At 39.1% G+C, this 16,672-nt stretch overlaps 1 protein-coding gene across 6 annotated transcripts in view; it reads right to left on the reverse strand.

Moving 5' to 3' along the window:
* Tmem116 (transmembrane protein 116) overlaps positions 1 to 16,672 on the reverse strand; it is a 92,148-nt gene that overhangs the window by 65,404 nt on the left and 10,072 nt on the right. For 3 of the 6 annotated variants that reach the window (XM_085679938.2, XM_048447426.3, XM_048447423.3), the window contains exons 2-5: positions 12,994 to 13,086; positions 11,924 to 11,970; positions 10,969 to 11,032; positions 8,496 to 8,627 (exon numbers count right to left, since the gene is read on the reverse strand). In XM_085679938.2, the coding sequence (XP_085536064.1) occupies positions 8,496 to 8,627; positions 10,969 to 11,032; positions 11,924 to 11,970; positions 12,994 to 13,068 (318 nt within the window). In that variant the 5' untranslated portion in view covers positions 13,069 to 13,086. Of the gene's footprint in view, positions 1 to 8,495; positions 8,628 to 10,917; positions 11,033 to 11,923; positions 11,971 to 12,458; positions 12,589 to 12,993; positions 13,087 to 16,672 lie in introns of those variants that run through there. The other 3 variants (XM_048447424.3, XM_085679951.2, XM_085679959.2) reach the window with 3 other exon arrangements.

The raw sequence follows: 16,672 nt of genomic DNA on the forward strand, positions 1-16,672 counted from the left end.
CTTTTTATGAGGCTTCAATTACACTGATACCCAAACCACAGAAAGACATTACTAAGAAAGAGAATTACAGATCAATCTCACTCATGAACATTTGTAGGGCCCTGTCTTCCCTGTTCCTTGAGGCCTAAGCACAGGATGCAAGAATTGTTTACGCTAACCAGCTTAGCTTCCCCTGCTCATTCTGGCAGGGATTTAGTTCAAAGCCTTGTTTCTGTCATTGCTATGATAATTTCACCTGCTAAGAAGGTCCTCACAGGCACTCTAAATCTCCTCCCGTCTGTCTGTCAGGGTTCCCAGCTCGATACCCCCTGCATGGAGGCTCAGGCCACTGGCACCAAGCGGTCAACACCCTCTTCGCACTCCCAGGTGGGAGGGGGCTCTCGTCCTCTTGCCTCCAAGTATATAAGCCTGCGTGTGCTGAATAAAGATTGACATTTACCCTTTGGGCAAATGATCCGATCTCTCTGTGTGTGTGTGTCTGTTCAACTCCTAGGATATTGATCCAGACTCATGGCCTGGTACAGGAAACGCGCCCTGTGCCAGGAGAGTGAGGTTTCACAGAAAAGCGCAGGATAAACATTGATGCAAAAATACTAAATAAAATACTGGCAAATCCAAGAATACATCAAAACCATCATCCACTATTATCAAGTCAACTTCATCCCAGAACTGCAGAGATGGTTCAATATATGAAAATCTGTCAACATAATCCACCATACAAACAAGCTGAAAAATAAAACCACATGATCATTTCATTAAATCCCAAAAAAGCATTTGACAAAATACAACATCCCTTCATGATAAAGGTCTTGGAGAGAGCAGGGATACAAGGAACATACCTAAACATAATTAAGGCAATATACAGCAAGCCAACATCAAACTAAATGGAGAGAAATTCCCAGTGATTCCACTGAAATCAGGATCAAGACAAGTTTGTCCACTCTCTCTATATCTATTCAATATAGTTCTTGAGGTCCTAGCTAGAGCAATAAGACACCAAAGAGAGATCAAGGGAATACAAATTGGAAAAGAAGAAATCAAACTCTCACTGTTTGCTGATGATATGATAGTTTACATAAGTGATCCCAAAAATTCTATCAAGAAAATTCTACAACTCATAAACACTTTCAGAAATGTAGCAGGATATAAGTTTAACTCAAAAAAAATCAGTAGCCCTCCTGTACACAGATGATAAAAGGGCTGGGAAAGCTGGGCAGTGGTGGTGCACGCCTTTAATCCTAGCAATAGGAAGGCAGAGGCAGGCAGGTCTTTGTGAGTTCAAGGCCAGCCTGGTCTACAAGAGCTAGTTCCAGGACAGGCTCCTAAACTACACAAAAACCCTGTCTCAAAAAGGGGGGGGGGGGGGCTGGGGAAGAAATCAGAGAATCAACACCCTTCACAATAGCCACAAATAGCATAAAATTCTTGGAGTAACTCTAACCAAACACGTAGAAGACTTGAATGACAAGAACTTTAAGTCTTTGAAGAAAGAAATTGAAGAAGACATCAGAAATTAGAAAGGTATCCCATGCCTTTGGGTAGACAAAATTAACATAGTAAAAATGGCAATCTTACCAAAAGCAATCTACAGATTCAACACAATGCCCATGAAAATCCCAGCAAAATTCTTCAAACTCTCGAACTCATACTCAACTTCATATGAAAAAGCAAAAAAAGCCAGGATAGCCAAAAAAAATCCTGTACAATAAAAGAACTTCTGGAGGCATCACAATCCCCGACTTCAAACTCTACAACAGAGTTACAATTCATAAATTAATACAATTAATAAATGGGACTCCTGAAACTGAAAATCTTCTATAAAGCAAAGGATATGATCAACAAGACAAAATGACAGCCTACAGAATGGAAAAATATCTTCACTAACCCCACATCAGACAGAGATCTGATCTCCAAAATATACAAAGAACTCAAGAAATTGATCCCAGAGAACTCTCAACAGAGGAATCTAAAATGTCTAAAAGACACTTAAGGAAATGTTCAACATCCTTAGTTATCAGAGAAATGCAAATAAAAACAACTCTGAGATTCCATCTTACACCTGTAAAAATGGCCAAGATCAAAAACACTGATGACAACTTATGCTGGAGAGGTTGTGGGGAAAAGGGAACACTTCTGCAATGCTGATGGGAATATAAGCTCGTACAACCCCTTTGGATGTCAGTGTGGAGATTTCTCAGAAATTAGAAAACAAACTTCCTCAAGACCCAGTAATACCACTTTTGGATATATATCCAAAGGATGTTCAATCGTGCCACAAGGACATGTGCTCAACTATGTTCATCACAGCAGCTTTGTCTGTCATAGCCAGAACCTGGAAACAACCTAAATGCCCCTCGATCGAAGAATGGATAAGGAAAATGTGGAACATTTACATAATGGAGTACTACACAGCAGAAAAAAATTACGATAGCTTGAATTTTGCAGGAAAACGGATGGAGCTAGAAAACATCATTTTGAGTGAGGGAACCCAGATACAGAAAGACAATTATCATATGTACTCACTCATAGGTGGTTTTTAAACATAAAGCAAAGAAATCCAGCCTACAAACCACAATCCCAGAGAATTTAGACAACAATGAGGACACTAAGAGAGACTCACATAGACCTAATCTACATGGGAAGTAGAAAGTAGAAAAAGACAAGATCTCCTGAGTAAATTGGGAGCATGGGAACCTTGGGGGAAGATTGAAGAGGGAAGGAGGTAGGGAGGGGAGCAGAGAAAAATGTAGAGCTCAATAAATATCAACAAAAATGTATTAAAAAGAATTTAAAAAAATGGTTGACAGACAAACCTCTATGGGTTAAGCAATGACCTTTAACAATAGAGAAAATGTAGGCTTTAAAATAGCTGGTGGAGGAGCAACTAGATGCTCAGCATGTTGAAGAATCAACTAGCCCTTGGAATTATCCTGTATTTGGTATTAAAAAGAAATCTAGAAAATGGAGAATGATGACAGATATAAGAGCTGTTAATAAGGTGATTCAGCCAATGGGCTCTCTGCAGTCTGGCATTCCTTTGCCTTCTCTATTGCCTACAGGATGGCCCTTATATTAACTGATTTAAAAGACTGCTTCTCCACTATACCTTTACAAGAAAAAGACAAAAATTTGCCTTCACAGTGCCTACTTGTAATAATTTTCAGCCTGCTAAATGATATCAATGGGACATTCTCCCACAGGGAATGTTAAATAGCCCCACCCTGTACCAATATTTTGTAAGTCAGTCATTTGAAATGATACGTAAGCAATTTCCTGAATCTATAGTTTACATGAATGCCATTTTGATATCTGATTTAAATGTAAATACTACAGAAAGAATATTTGAAGAAGTAAAGAAAATTTTGCATTGCTGGGGATTACAAATTGCTCTTGAAAAATACAAAGAAGAGATTCTATTCAATATGTAGACTAAAAAACAGGTTTACAAAAAGTTAGACCCTGAAAAGGTGAAAATTAGGAGAGATCGACTGCAGACTCTTAATGACTTCCAAACATTGCTAAGAGACATTTCCCATCTACAGTGGGATAGATCCTGATGACCTGATTAATTTAAACAAAACTTTAGATGGTGACAATGACTTAAAGAGACCCAGAAAATTATCACCTGAAGTTCAGAGAGAGAACTGATTTTGATTGAAGAGAAATTACAGAAGGCACATGTGGATCATGTGAAACTGAATCTTAACTGCATTCTGGTCATATTAGCCTCCAAATGTTCTCGTATATGAATTTTAATGCAGAGGAAAGATATTATCTTAGAAGGATCCTTTTACCACATATACCAAGTGAAACTTATAAACATATGTGGGAAATGTCTCTGAGTTAAATATAAAAGGAAAATTGAGACTTTGTCAATTAGCAGGAATAGACCTAGCAGAAATTATAGTACCTTTTACTAGTGATGAAATTGACAAATTATGGGAAGAAAGTGAACACTGTCAGAGAGTTTGTAGTAACTTTTTGGGAGACACTGACAACAACTATATCAAAAGCGAGAGAAATTGACTTATTAAGAGAACTAATTGGACCCTTTCTCACATTTTACAGGACACACCAATAACCGGAGACCCTACATTCTATACTAATGCAAATAAATCAGGAAAGGCAGATTATAAATCAGAAAATATAAGTAAAGTAGGAAAAGGCCCTTATGATTCTATCCAAAAGTCAGAATTATATGCTATTCTCATGGTACTAAGGGATTTTAAAGAATCTCTCAACATAGTTATGAAGAAAGAGTTGTTTATCATATTGAGACTGCTGATTTTATACCAGAATTGTACTTCATTATTCATTCAGGTACAAGATATAATCAGGAATAGGCATCAACCCATATATGAAACACACATCCAATCCCATATAGGTCTGCTAGGTCCTCTAGCACAAGGTAATGCAGAAATTAATCAATTATTGATTGGAAATGTGCTGAAGGCTTCAGAATTTCATAAAAACATCATGTCAATAGCAAAGGTTTTTTTTTTTTTTTTTAAAAAAAAGACTTCTCCATCACATGGCAACAAGACAAGGAAATTATAATGAAATGTCCTACTTGTTCTTTATACAACAAAACGCCACAACCTGCAGGAAGTAACCCAATGGGTATTCAGAGAAATAAAATCTGACAGATGGATGCATTCCATTTTGTAGAATTTGGAAAACTAAAATATGTACACTACACCATTGATACCAATTTAGGTTTTCAATGGGCAACTGCTTTGAGTTTGGAAAAGACTGATTCGGTAATCACATATTTGCTAGAAGTTATGGTCATCATGAGTATACCTGCACAAATAAAGACAGACAATGCTCCAGCATATGTCTTTAAGAAAATGAAACCGTTTTTTCTCATTATAATATAAAGCATATTACAGCTATAGCACACAATGCTACAGGGTAGGCAGTTTTAGAAAGACCAAATCAAACTCTAAAGGATATGTCAAACAGAAAGGGATGATAAAGACCCCAGAAATGGATTGCATAATGCTTTTTTACCTTTGAATTTTCTAACTGCTAATGAGAAAGGAACAATAGCTGTGGAGAGACATTGGATAGTAGTTAAAACTACGGAATTAAGTCATCCAATAAACTAGAAAGATGTATTGACTTCAGAATGGAAACCAGGACATGTGTATGTTGGCGAAGGGGTTTTATTTTAGTTTCTATAGGAGAAAAAAAGTTATGGATACCACCAAACATAAGCATTTGATTTGAACAATAGTTCATCAAACATCTTGGCCTTTTAATCTGTACTATCCTATAAAACTAACAAATGGTTTTCATTTTATTAGATATAACTTGCTGAAAGAGAATCTCCCCAAAGTTAGGGTTGGGGAAGGGTTTTGTTTCTGTCTTTTCAGGAGAATAAAGGTATCCAGCTAAGGAATCTGAAGACTACTGGACAAATCAGACATCTGAAGAAAAGGGACAAATCATAGAGAAAAAAAAATGTTTCAAGAAAAAGAGTAAATTGGCCTATTGGTATATCACATTATCAACAGGAGAAAACTTTGTAAATCTTCCCAAATGTTTGTTTCTGCTGTTCTCTACAGACATATAATACAAATGGTCTTTTTGTAGTCCCAGTCTAGTTAAAGATTAAAGCTGGCTTTGGAGTTGGAGTGTGGCTCTCTCCTTCTCTAAAACCAAGTATGCTTATTAAAGTGAAATCCAAAATCTCTATCTCATATCAGAAGAGCCACCTGATATGGGACAGAAGAAAACCAAATTATTTTTAAAGATTTATTTATTTATTTATTATGTATACAACAATCCTTCCATGTATGCTTGCATGCCAGAAGAGGGCACCAGATCTCATTATAGATGGCTGTGAGCCACCATGTGGTTGCTGGGAATTGAACTCAGGACCTCTGGAAGAGCAGTCAGAGCTCTTAACCTCTTAAGCCATCTCTCCAGCCCCCAAAACCAAAATTTTAAGAACTATTTTATTGCTACTAATCTCATAATCCTTTGGTTTTATATTGACTCTTTAACAGCTTTTCTTAAGGTATAAGATTATATATACATATATATATTATATAAGATTATATGTACATATATATATATTTCTTATGACATTAATGGTCATAAAGAATACTACCTAATTCTAGAAAAAGATTTCATCTACCTTCCTGTACATGATTATTTTGGGTTTCAGTCTCTATCAGTTTTCTACAGTGAACCATGAGCATGCCTAACCATGACCTTTGACTCCTCTAGGAGTATGTTAACACCACTAACATGAAAAACACCACCTAAAGATCAGCTTTTGGAATACAAACTGGTAAGAACAATTTCAAGGTGGGTAGCTAAGATGATCCAGATTAACTACTCTAGCCAGGACTAGGCAAACCCTGAACTTTCCCATTATGCAGAGACTGGAAAACAAACAATAAAGTTACCACTCTTAGAATTTTACAATTAACCAAAAATTTTCAGGATCCCCTAAAGATGCTGTCATTCCTAGACAGCAGGAAGTAAATTTAAGAATATGGCACCCATATTCTCAAGAGGTGGGGTGGGTGGTTTTTGGTCATTCATTGGGTTATGAATATTTGTCATTGTTTAGGAGGGTTGGTTACCAGTTGTTATTGTTATTATTGTTTATTATCAGGAGGAAATTTGAACAAAGAAGATTAGATGCAGAGTTCTTGTTTTGAAAAGAAAAACAGGATACAGATATGATAGAATAAAAGGGTAGAATCTACTTTGAAAAGAAAAAATGGGTAATATAGATAAGATAAAAAGATGGATTATTGAATCTACTTTTAGAAAGCAACTACTAGTTTTAAATATTTTATATTGGATTGAACTTGATATACTGTATACTAATTTTGTATATTGATAGAAATTTGAAATTAATTTTGTTAAAACAGACTGCACATATGTTTCTAATTCAAGGTATTGTACCTATACAGCTCATTTAACAATGTAATGCAATTTTCTAGTCCTTGGAAGTTATTATTACCAACTATTTAGGATAATAAGAAATGTAGGTTAGTAATTAGTCACCTGTTACAATCAAACTTGTAGTCATATTAAGTATGCTTTCAAGGTCAAACGAAGATATATATTGAATAGACAGGTCATCTTCAAGCACTTCACAGATCTACAGAATATGGCATTTAAGATATTTTAATAACATTGATTATTTTTTCTTTTTTTAAGACAATGAGACATGTCTGCTCCTGGCAGCACCAATCTACTTCAGAGAAGATGATGGACATCGAAGAAACTCCACATGGAATCTACTTTCTTTGTGGCAAAAGTAAGCCACTGGGCAAGAAAATGTCCTTTCCTGAATTGTTGACAGTATGCTGTCCTAATGGGACAAGCAGAACACAAAAGAGAGTGACTGCCAAACCTTGCCCAGACAAGCTGGTCCTTCAAAAACCCTGCTTCATAGAAAAGTCTGTCAGATATTTTAGATCTGTAAGCCGAAGATGGATGCCCCAACATTGCAGAGGAACACTGGGTGACTATCCAGGCAGCCAGATGTTTCTATCATATCTCACATTTTTTGGAAGTCACTTCCTTACACTTCCTGCTTACTCAGTTAATATTATTTCCTTCTTGGGTCTCTGAGGGAGTTTTTAGTTTTAATTGTTAGTATAGTTTAATTGTTAGTATAGTTATAGTTTTAATTGTTTACGAGTCTCAGAAAAGAAATTCACTAAAGAAATATAAAGTATATAAAATTGAGAGATATCAATAGATAATTTTGGATGGTAGTTCAAGTTATGATACAAAGTAAATTAGGTACAAGATTTTGTACTCACCAAGATAGAATAGATATGGAGTATTTTCTCTAAATTTGTCAAATGCCATTGTTAATGTATTCATTGCCTGTATATATTGTATACAATTATTGTACTTACTGTATATAGTTTTTCTTATATTAGTTATAGCCTTTTTATTTTAGAGAAAAAGTGGAAATATGGTGATATTTTATTTATGTTTTATAAATAAAGCTTGCCTGAAGACCAGACATAAAACTAAGGCACTAGAGGCCAGGCAGTGGTGGCACACACATTTAATCACAGGATTTGAGAGACAGAGGCAGATGGATCTCTGTGATTTCAAAGCTAATCTGAGCTATACAAGATCAATGCAGAAACAGATCCAGGTGGTGGTGACTCACACCTTTAATCCCAGTACTAGGGAGTCACATGCCTTTAATTCCAGCACTAGAGAGGAATATAAGGCAGAATGAGGCAGAAACTCGCTCTCTTTTCAGTTAGAGCACTTCTTAGAGGTAGGAGCTATCTACCTCTCCTTGACTTGGCTGCTTTGCCTTTTCTGATCTTTGGGTTGAACCCCAATCATCTTTCTCTGTGTTTTTATTATTTGTGCTACATATCAAAGTGTAACAGTGGATGCTGTGTCTGTATTTCCATAATAGATCATCTCTGATTGGAATGGTACTTATCTGAATCCACCATCCTTGCACAGCGTTGGTGGAGTCTAAGAATGCTCACCTCCTCGACTGTTTGTAGGTTATAGCAGATGCTGTCTTTGTGGGGTGCTGAAGTTCCATAGAGAAGTGCTTTTATAAGCCAGCAAATTCCCAGGAGCAGGTCAGAAAAGCTCAGATAAAAGAGTGGTTTTATCTGTCAAAAATCACAAAATCTTAATTCAGTAAGTGATGTAGCTAGAAAAAAAAACATATAAGTTACCTTTACATTTTATGCTTTGAGTTGAAAATTGGTGTCATTCTGCCAGGGCCTCTGCAACTGTTTGATTATTGATAATGTAAAGGAAGATTCCCAACAGGAAGGGATCTCTAACCAGATCTTCTTCAAAGTCCTGGAGTAAGAGAGCTTGTGAATAGCTCAGCACTCTCACTCAGAGGGACACTCACTCCTTCCTCAGCCATCGGGGCCAAAGTTAGAATGGAGAGATGAAAAGTTTACAGTAGAGCTGTAACAAAAGCACTATCGATGCACAGCTGACATATTCTAAAGTTAGATAATGATGTCATGAGCTACATGTTTACACATGTAGTTGAGGACTTAAAGGTGAGAGAAATCCAGTATGATAGATGTGCTTTCTTCCGCCTTCTGACTGTACTGATGAAGTCTCCATATTTTCTTGGTTTTGTACATATCTGTGTGAGTGTGGCATGTATTACATGTGCTCCTGCACATAGACATGAAGACAGAAGAGGAGGGCTGCTCTACCACTCTCCATGTTGTTCCTCTGAGACAAGGTCTTCCACTGAATCCATGAGAGACTGGTAGTCAGCAACTCCAGTGGTCCTCTTGTCTCCACCTACACAGCATTGTGCACATGGCTAAGCACACCCTTTACCTGAGTGCTAGGATCTGAACTCAGGGCTTCATTCTTGCATTTGCTCTTATTCACTGAGTCCCTGATTGCTTATGTTTTGGTATCTTTGTGCCCCCATGTTCCCAATTAGTTTTTTTTTTAACCACTCTATTTTATTATTTAGTTAATTCTTAAGACAGGGTCTCACTCTGTAGACCAGGCTGGCTTCCACCTGCCTCTGCCTCCTGAGTGTGGGGATTAAAGGCGTGCACCACCACACCCAGTTCTTTTCTGATTATTCTACAGAAGAAATATGTTTATTGAGATTAACCAAGAAAATCTAAGAAATGTGTAGTAATCATGAATGTAAGATACTATAAAATGGCAGTTCTCTCTAAATGGATGTATAAATTAAATGCATCTTATTCTCTACAGATTTCCCCGTGGAACTTAACAAGCTGACTTAAAATCTGAAAAATATATTAACCAGGTATGGCAGAACAGGCTGGTGACCATGGTGCTCAGCAGATAGAGGCAGAGAACCAAGAATTTGAAGCTACCTGGACTACAGCAGGACTACCTGGGATTCATAACAAGATTGTCAAAGAAATATTTAGGGTTTAAAGCACTGAGAGAATATACCTAGACTATAATAAATATTGTATTTGCTTACTTCAGAGAGACTTGGTCTTCTGAAAAGCCTGGCTCTGCTACTTGGTGTGTAACTTAATCTTGGGCCTCTGCAGTTTCCTCAAATGTGAAATGTGCCAAACCACAATCTTCATACTTCTCCAGATCCAACAGCTCTCCAGCATACACATTAAACCACACTGTGGCTAATTCTGAGCCATTCTGTCTGATTATAGCAATAATTTCTCCCTGTCTTTTAAAGTCTTTACTGAGATGGTAAGTAGACCACTCTTGCTAGCACTTCATGAGTGCAGGTGAGGGGGGGGGGCACCAGCGCACATGTGGGCATGTATGTGTCTTATTCTAAGATGGAGTCTCACTGTGCCCAACAGGAAGGTCTTAAACTTGAACATTTTGGTGTGATTATTTTTATAATGGATGTATTTTTTTTCAAGATGAAACTATAATTGCTGAGGAGGATGGGACCAGCAAACAGGTATGTTTCAAGCAGACAAAACTTGGAACTGCCTCTTGGCCACCCCAGGGATCTCACAAGTCATGATCAGAAAGCTCACCTAACCTGGCTGTGGTGGTACACACTGGGGAGGCAGAGGCAGGTGGTTCTCTGAGTTTGAGGACAGCCTGGTTTATAGAGTGAGTTCCAGGACATGTAGGACTATATAGTGAGACCCTATCTTGAAAAAAAATAAGAAAAGAAAAAAAAAAGAACCATAAAAAAGGAAAAGAGAAATAAAGCTGCTCGCCTGGAGGGAGGGCCTTACCACACTTAGCATCAAGACAGGCCCCAGGCTTCAGACAGCAGCTTCCTTAACCTTAACAATTCACAGTACAAGAGGGTCACACTTAATAGCTAACCTCTAGAAACTGAAGATTACAGCTTGCAGTCCTGCCCAGAGGACTGCCCATCTATTACAATTAGGAACGTATTAGTAAATCATAGAATTCTCCTGTGTGCACAGTTGGTGCTTTCCTGGCACTTACTTTAGAGGTTAAATCACCAGCAGTTCAAACTTAATGGAATGACACTCTCACCTCTGCAGACATCTGTGGGTTCTGGGACACAGCATACGTGATAAGCGAACTTGAACCTATAACACTGAGAGACACAGACAATTGGCTATTACAATACAGTGATAAGACAATGGTTTTATTATTTATTTGCATAACTGATATAAAATATATCACACATATTTTTAAATTTAGAGTATTTCATGAATTTTCATGCCCTTCTTGTCTAGAGGCATGCCAATCTTTTCATTATCATTCCAATTTCTCTCACTATGTATGTAGCCTCTGATGGCCTGGAACCCACTCTGTACACCAGGCTGGCCTCAAACTCACAGTGAGCCTACTGCCTCAGTTCCCTAAGTGCTGGGATTAGATGCGAGCAGCCATGTTCACTTTCCTCCCAGCATTTAACACATGCAGTGCTGAGGTGTGTGCTGATGCTGGTCTGCACCAGTCCTGCTGACAGGCTGCCCACTCATTTCAGATGAGTGCCTCCCTCTTTCTTGTTACTCGAATTCTTGCTTCCACTGGGAAGAGGGGTAGGTGTGGTGACCCACCAGAGGAGGGAGGCCAGAGGTCAATGTCAGTGTCTTCCTCTATCACTCTCCACCTTATTTTCTGAGACATGCTTTCTCACTGAGCCTGGAGCTCCCAGATTCTGCTGGACTAGCTAGCCAGCAGCTCCCCAAGATCTTCTGCCTCTGTCTCTCAAGTCTGAGACAACAGGAAGGTTACAACAGCTGGCTTTTCATGAGAGTGCTGGGGATTCCAACTCAGCTTCTCATGCTTAGGAAACAAGAACTTTATCTACTAAGCCATCTTCCCAGCCCCTGGACCAGTGAGAAAATATCAACATAGGAAAGAATTTCTAACTAAAAAGTCAAATGGAACCCTCAGGAGCTAGACATAGAAAGCTGCACTGCTCTCTAGTCTGCCAATGGAATTTCAAGTCATGTGATATGAGACTCAAAAAACATACCTCAGAGTAGCTGTGACAAACTGTATCCACTGTATTGCAGGAAAAATCTAAACGAGAGAGAGAGAGAGAGAGAGAGGTCAATATCCTACATTTAATGTTCAACCTGACTTCCGTTCCAGTGTTTATTAACCATCTCTCTTCAGCACAGACCCTCAAATCCACTTCAGGTCTGGGAACGAGTGAAATCTGAGCAGACCTGTGGGGAAGGCAGGACCTTGTTGCTCCTTATAAAACAGTAAAATTTTAAAGGAAACAGAGCAATGAACGAGAAGTGACTGACTGTGAAAGCAAAGTTGAGAAAACTACAAGAACAAGATGACAGAGAGAGAGGAAAGGCTAACGTCTAAGGGAAGACAAACAGATGGCCGGAAGAGAATGCTAACTGAAGCTGACTGACAAAGTTAAAGAGAGACAAGGAGGAAATAATGACGAGGGAAAAGGTTGTTAGTATGGAGAGAGCCACTATGAAAAAGACATGGAACAGACTGGAAGAAATGAGCGGAAAGAGGGGGAGGACGACCAGGTTTGACCTTACAGGGCCCCATCCGCCTTCCAGACGGCCAGTCTCCAGTGGGAGGTCCATAAGGACTTCAGTACCAGCAACTCTCCAGTCCAGGCCCTTCTCAGCCAGGCTCCGAACAAGTAGCTCCACCCCTGTCTAGGCTGGGCTCCACCCCACCTGATCCTGCCCTGAACCTTAAGGGCAGGAGGTGGAAGAGCCAAGGAGAAGGACAAAGACAGAAAAAGCAGGTAACAGAAGAAACCAGGTTGTAAGAAACATTAGAAATTTTAAGAAGGAGCAAGAAGCAGGAGCAATAAAAAGCAGAGAGAGTATATTTCATAGTAAAAAGATAAAATTTCAAAAAAGAAAAAGAATAGGAAAAAAGGAAAAGGAAAAAATGGAGTAAAAGAGAGGCCTGTTAAAACTTACCCATTTGGAGACAGAATAATGAAAAGGTGGCACACTTGATTAACAAAGTTTTAGTAATAGTAAAAATCAAGAAGAGAATAGGTTTTTTTTCCCTTGGAAGCAGGGTTTCTCTATATAGACCTGGATGTCACTGACTCACTCTGAAGAGTAGGCTAGCTTCGGACTCACAGAGATCCTCCTGCCTGTGCCTCTTGAGTGCTGGGGTTAAAGGCATGCGCCACCGCCACCACCACTGTCCAGTGAGAGAAGAGATTATATTTGTTATATTCAATATTAACATATTAAATACTATTTTATTTACTTAGCACATTTAAGTGTAATTAATTTTGTATAAATCGATGTGTTACAGAAGACACAAAGATAAAAAAAAAATCTAGATAGAGCTTTCCAGGAGCTCATAACACAGTGGGGAAATGTTTGCGCACCAAGAAACAATCTGAAAAGGGCAACGGTGTATAGAACAGCATGTGGACAGTATTTGGGAGAATTCTGACAGAGCCTGGGGAAGAGAAATCGCAAGAACTCTCACTGCTTTAACTATACTTTCATGTGCTCGGCAAACATCTCTTGTGTCTAAGGGCTGGGGACTGAGCCTAAAGCCTGCCAAATATCACACAAGCATGCTGACCACTGAGCTACATTTTAGCTCTTGCATATTGTAACAAACACTTGCATGGCTGAAACTATTTAAATATATGGTGTTCATATTAGAGTGAGAGTATAGTCTAGCATGCAAAAACAGACATTTTAAGTGGAAGAGTTCACAGAATAACTTGTCTTAAACAAGTAAAGATCGGTAGTGAAGAGTCTTGGGAACATTTGGAGGTCTTTGATCATGTCTCCCTACTGAAGGTGAAGAGACTAATGACAGTGTCACTGAGTGATAAGAAAATGCTCTTGGACAAAAGACTGTTCTGTTCCTAAAGACAAATCTCAGATTGTTCAGAGAACTTTTCCCTTTGGCATACTGCTAAAGTATCTATGCCACCTTCCTGCACACAAGCCTATGTGCCTGTGTGTGCTTCTATGTGTGCATGTACACTTTCTCCTTGGAGTTCCTTTGTAAATAGAACTATGCCTTCTTTTGCTACAAGGCTAACCCAAACTCAATGATATCAGTCATATTCAGTTTTTGCCTCTGTATTTAAGTTCTGCTGTTGATTTGTGTTTATCTTCGTGTGTGGTTCTGAGATTGAACCCAGGAGTTTGTACATGACAGACAACTGCCCCACCCAAGCCCCATTCCTTTTTCTAAAAAGCTCTATCACAAGTTCAGGTGAATGTATATTCAATGACCATGATGGGTACAGCATGTTACATATCGATCTACATAACAGGAAGTCTCTAAACTAACAAGTGTCCATGATGTTTGGTGTTTTTGTCCTTGCTTTGAAATAGGATCTCATTGTGACTGCAGTCCTGCCTTGCCTGAATTTGCTATGTAGCCTATGATGACCTTGAATTTGTAACAATCCTGTCTCCAGAGTGCTGAAATTACAGATCTGAGCCACAATACCTAGCCTGAAAGCTTTACAGTGGTAATGATGGCCAACTTTTAAGTGATTTCTATGTATAAACATCTACGCTATGGTAATTTGAATGTAACTGGTTCCCATGTGGATGCAGAATGTGGTGGTTTGAAAGAAAATGGTCCCCAAAGGTAGTAGTACTATTAGGAGGCGTGGCCTTGCTGAAGTAGCTGTGGCCTTGTTTGAGAAAGTGTATCACTGTGGGGGTGGGCTTTGAGTTCTCCTATGCTCAAGCTACTCCTAGTGTCACAGACTACTTCCTGATGCCCTCTGATCAAGATGTAGCTAGCACCATGTCTGCCTGCATGCTCCCATGTCCTGCCACAATCATAACAGACGAAACCTCTGAACTGTAAGTCGCCATCTCAATTAAATGTTTCCTTTATAGGAGTTGCTGTGGTCATGTTGTCTCTTCACAGCAACAGAAACCCTAACAAAGACATATGTTAACATTCTAGTCCTTTCCACACTTTCTTGTTTTTGTTTTTCAAGACAGTGTTTCTCTGTATAGTTCTGGCTATCCTGAAACTCACTCTGTAAACTAGGCTGGCCTTGAACTTACAGAGATCCACCTGCTTCTTTCTTCTGAGTACTGGTATTAAAGGTGTGTGTTACCACTGCCCAGGGAGGTATTTTTTTTTTTTAAAAAAAAAAGTCATACCAGGCTAACTTGTTCTCTTTGGACAGAATAACTATACTGAGTGTATCTTGGGCAGAGTAGCCTGTGAGAAATTTCATGATATAAAAATAACAGCCTTTGCCAGGCATGGTGACATACACCTTAAACCCAGCACTCTGGAGGCAGAGGCAGGCAAGTATCTGTGAGTTCAAAGCTAGCCTGGTCTACACAGTGAGTTCCAGGACAGCCAAGGCTACCTATAAAGACCCTGGCTCAAAAAACAACACTTTAGACTAAATTATATTACAATTAAAGTCATTTCTTGCACAAATAAACTCTGGCCAGCATCTACATTCATGTTCATCAGTAACAGTGGTGAAAAGTCGGATTCTTCAGCCACCTCCTTTCTACAGGCTAAAGCAGGCTTGTTTCCAAGAGCTTCTGCCACAAGTGAAAATGGTGTGATCTGTTTGTGTCCTTGACACAGTGCACAGACAAGTCTGTCTCCAGGCCTGGCTATAGCTCAGTGCTCTCCTAGGAGCCATCAGCCTAACCAGGACCCATACAATTTGGTCAGCACATGATTTGTGATTCTTATATAATTCACTGGGGTCACATGAATCTTTACAGTTTGGGGATTCTGGGTACACCTGACCTGTGGGCAAAACTAAAGTATCTATCTGTGTGCATTTTCACTTTGTGGTTCTGAATCAGCATAAATGAGGCCCAGGCAGTGAACATGACTCTCATCCTCGCCAGTGGATATGTTATTCTGCATCAGGACCCTTCCCAAAGTCACTGTCAGCACTTCAATAGAATCCTTCAAAAGACAAAACAAACCACCACTGTCTGAGTTAGGCTTCTAGTGTCTTTTTTTTCCGAGACAGGATTTCTCTGTGGCTTTGGAGCTTGTCCTGGAACTAGCTCTTGTAGACCAGGCTAGCCTTGAACTCACAGAGATCTGCCTGCCTCTGCCTCCTGAGTTGTGGAATTAAAGGCATGTGCCACCACCGCCTGGCTAGGTTTCTATTGTCATAATGGTGGGAAGCATGGCGGCACTCAGGCATATACGGTGGTTGAGAGGGAGCTTAGAGTTCTGCATCTGGATCCCAAGGCATCAGAAAAAAACTAAGACACACACCCTCCAACAGTGCCACAACAGCTAATAGTGCTATTCCCTATGAGCCTATGGGGTCTATTTTTTTCAATCCACCACCAATAAAAACCCAAACATTAGCAATAACTGCAATTATTCCCATTTCAAACTCACCTGTTTCCATAGTCACATAGCTACTAAGAAAATCCAAGAAAAAAAAATACTGCAAAACGCAAACTTCAGTAGAACCACAAAACTACATCCACAACCTCCCCAGAAGATAAAACCTTATACGATTATGGCACTCCACCATCTGCATTTGGACTTAGTATTACAGCATCCATTAGCATGCCCCCTCTTTTTAACCTCCACAGAATAGCCAGGGTGAGCCTTTAGGTTTTCCATATCACGGCAACACTCAAAGCAGTTACAGCAATTACTTTTGCAATGCAATTCATAGTAAAGGTGTCAATATACCACCTCCAACCAATCTACCTCCTTCCCTTCTTCCAAAATCTAATTCTATCAGAGTATAGAGGTGCATGTCATTAATTTCAGAACTTGGGAGATAGAG

Source organism: Myodes glareolus, chromosome 2, assembly GCF_982192425.1.
Source record: "Myodes glareolus chromosome 2, mMyoGla1.1, whole genome shotgun sequence".
Taxonomy (NCBI): domain Eukaryota; kingdom Metazoa; phylum Chordata; class Mammalia; order Rodentia; family Cricetidae; genus Myodes; species Myodes glareolus.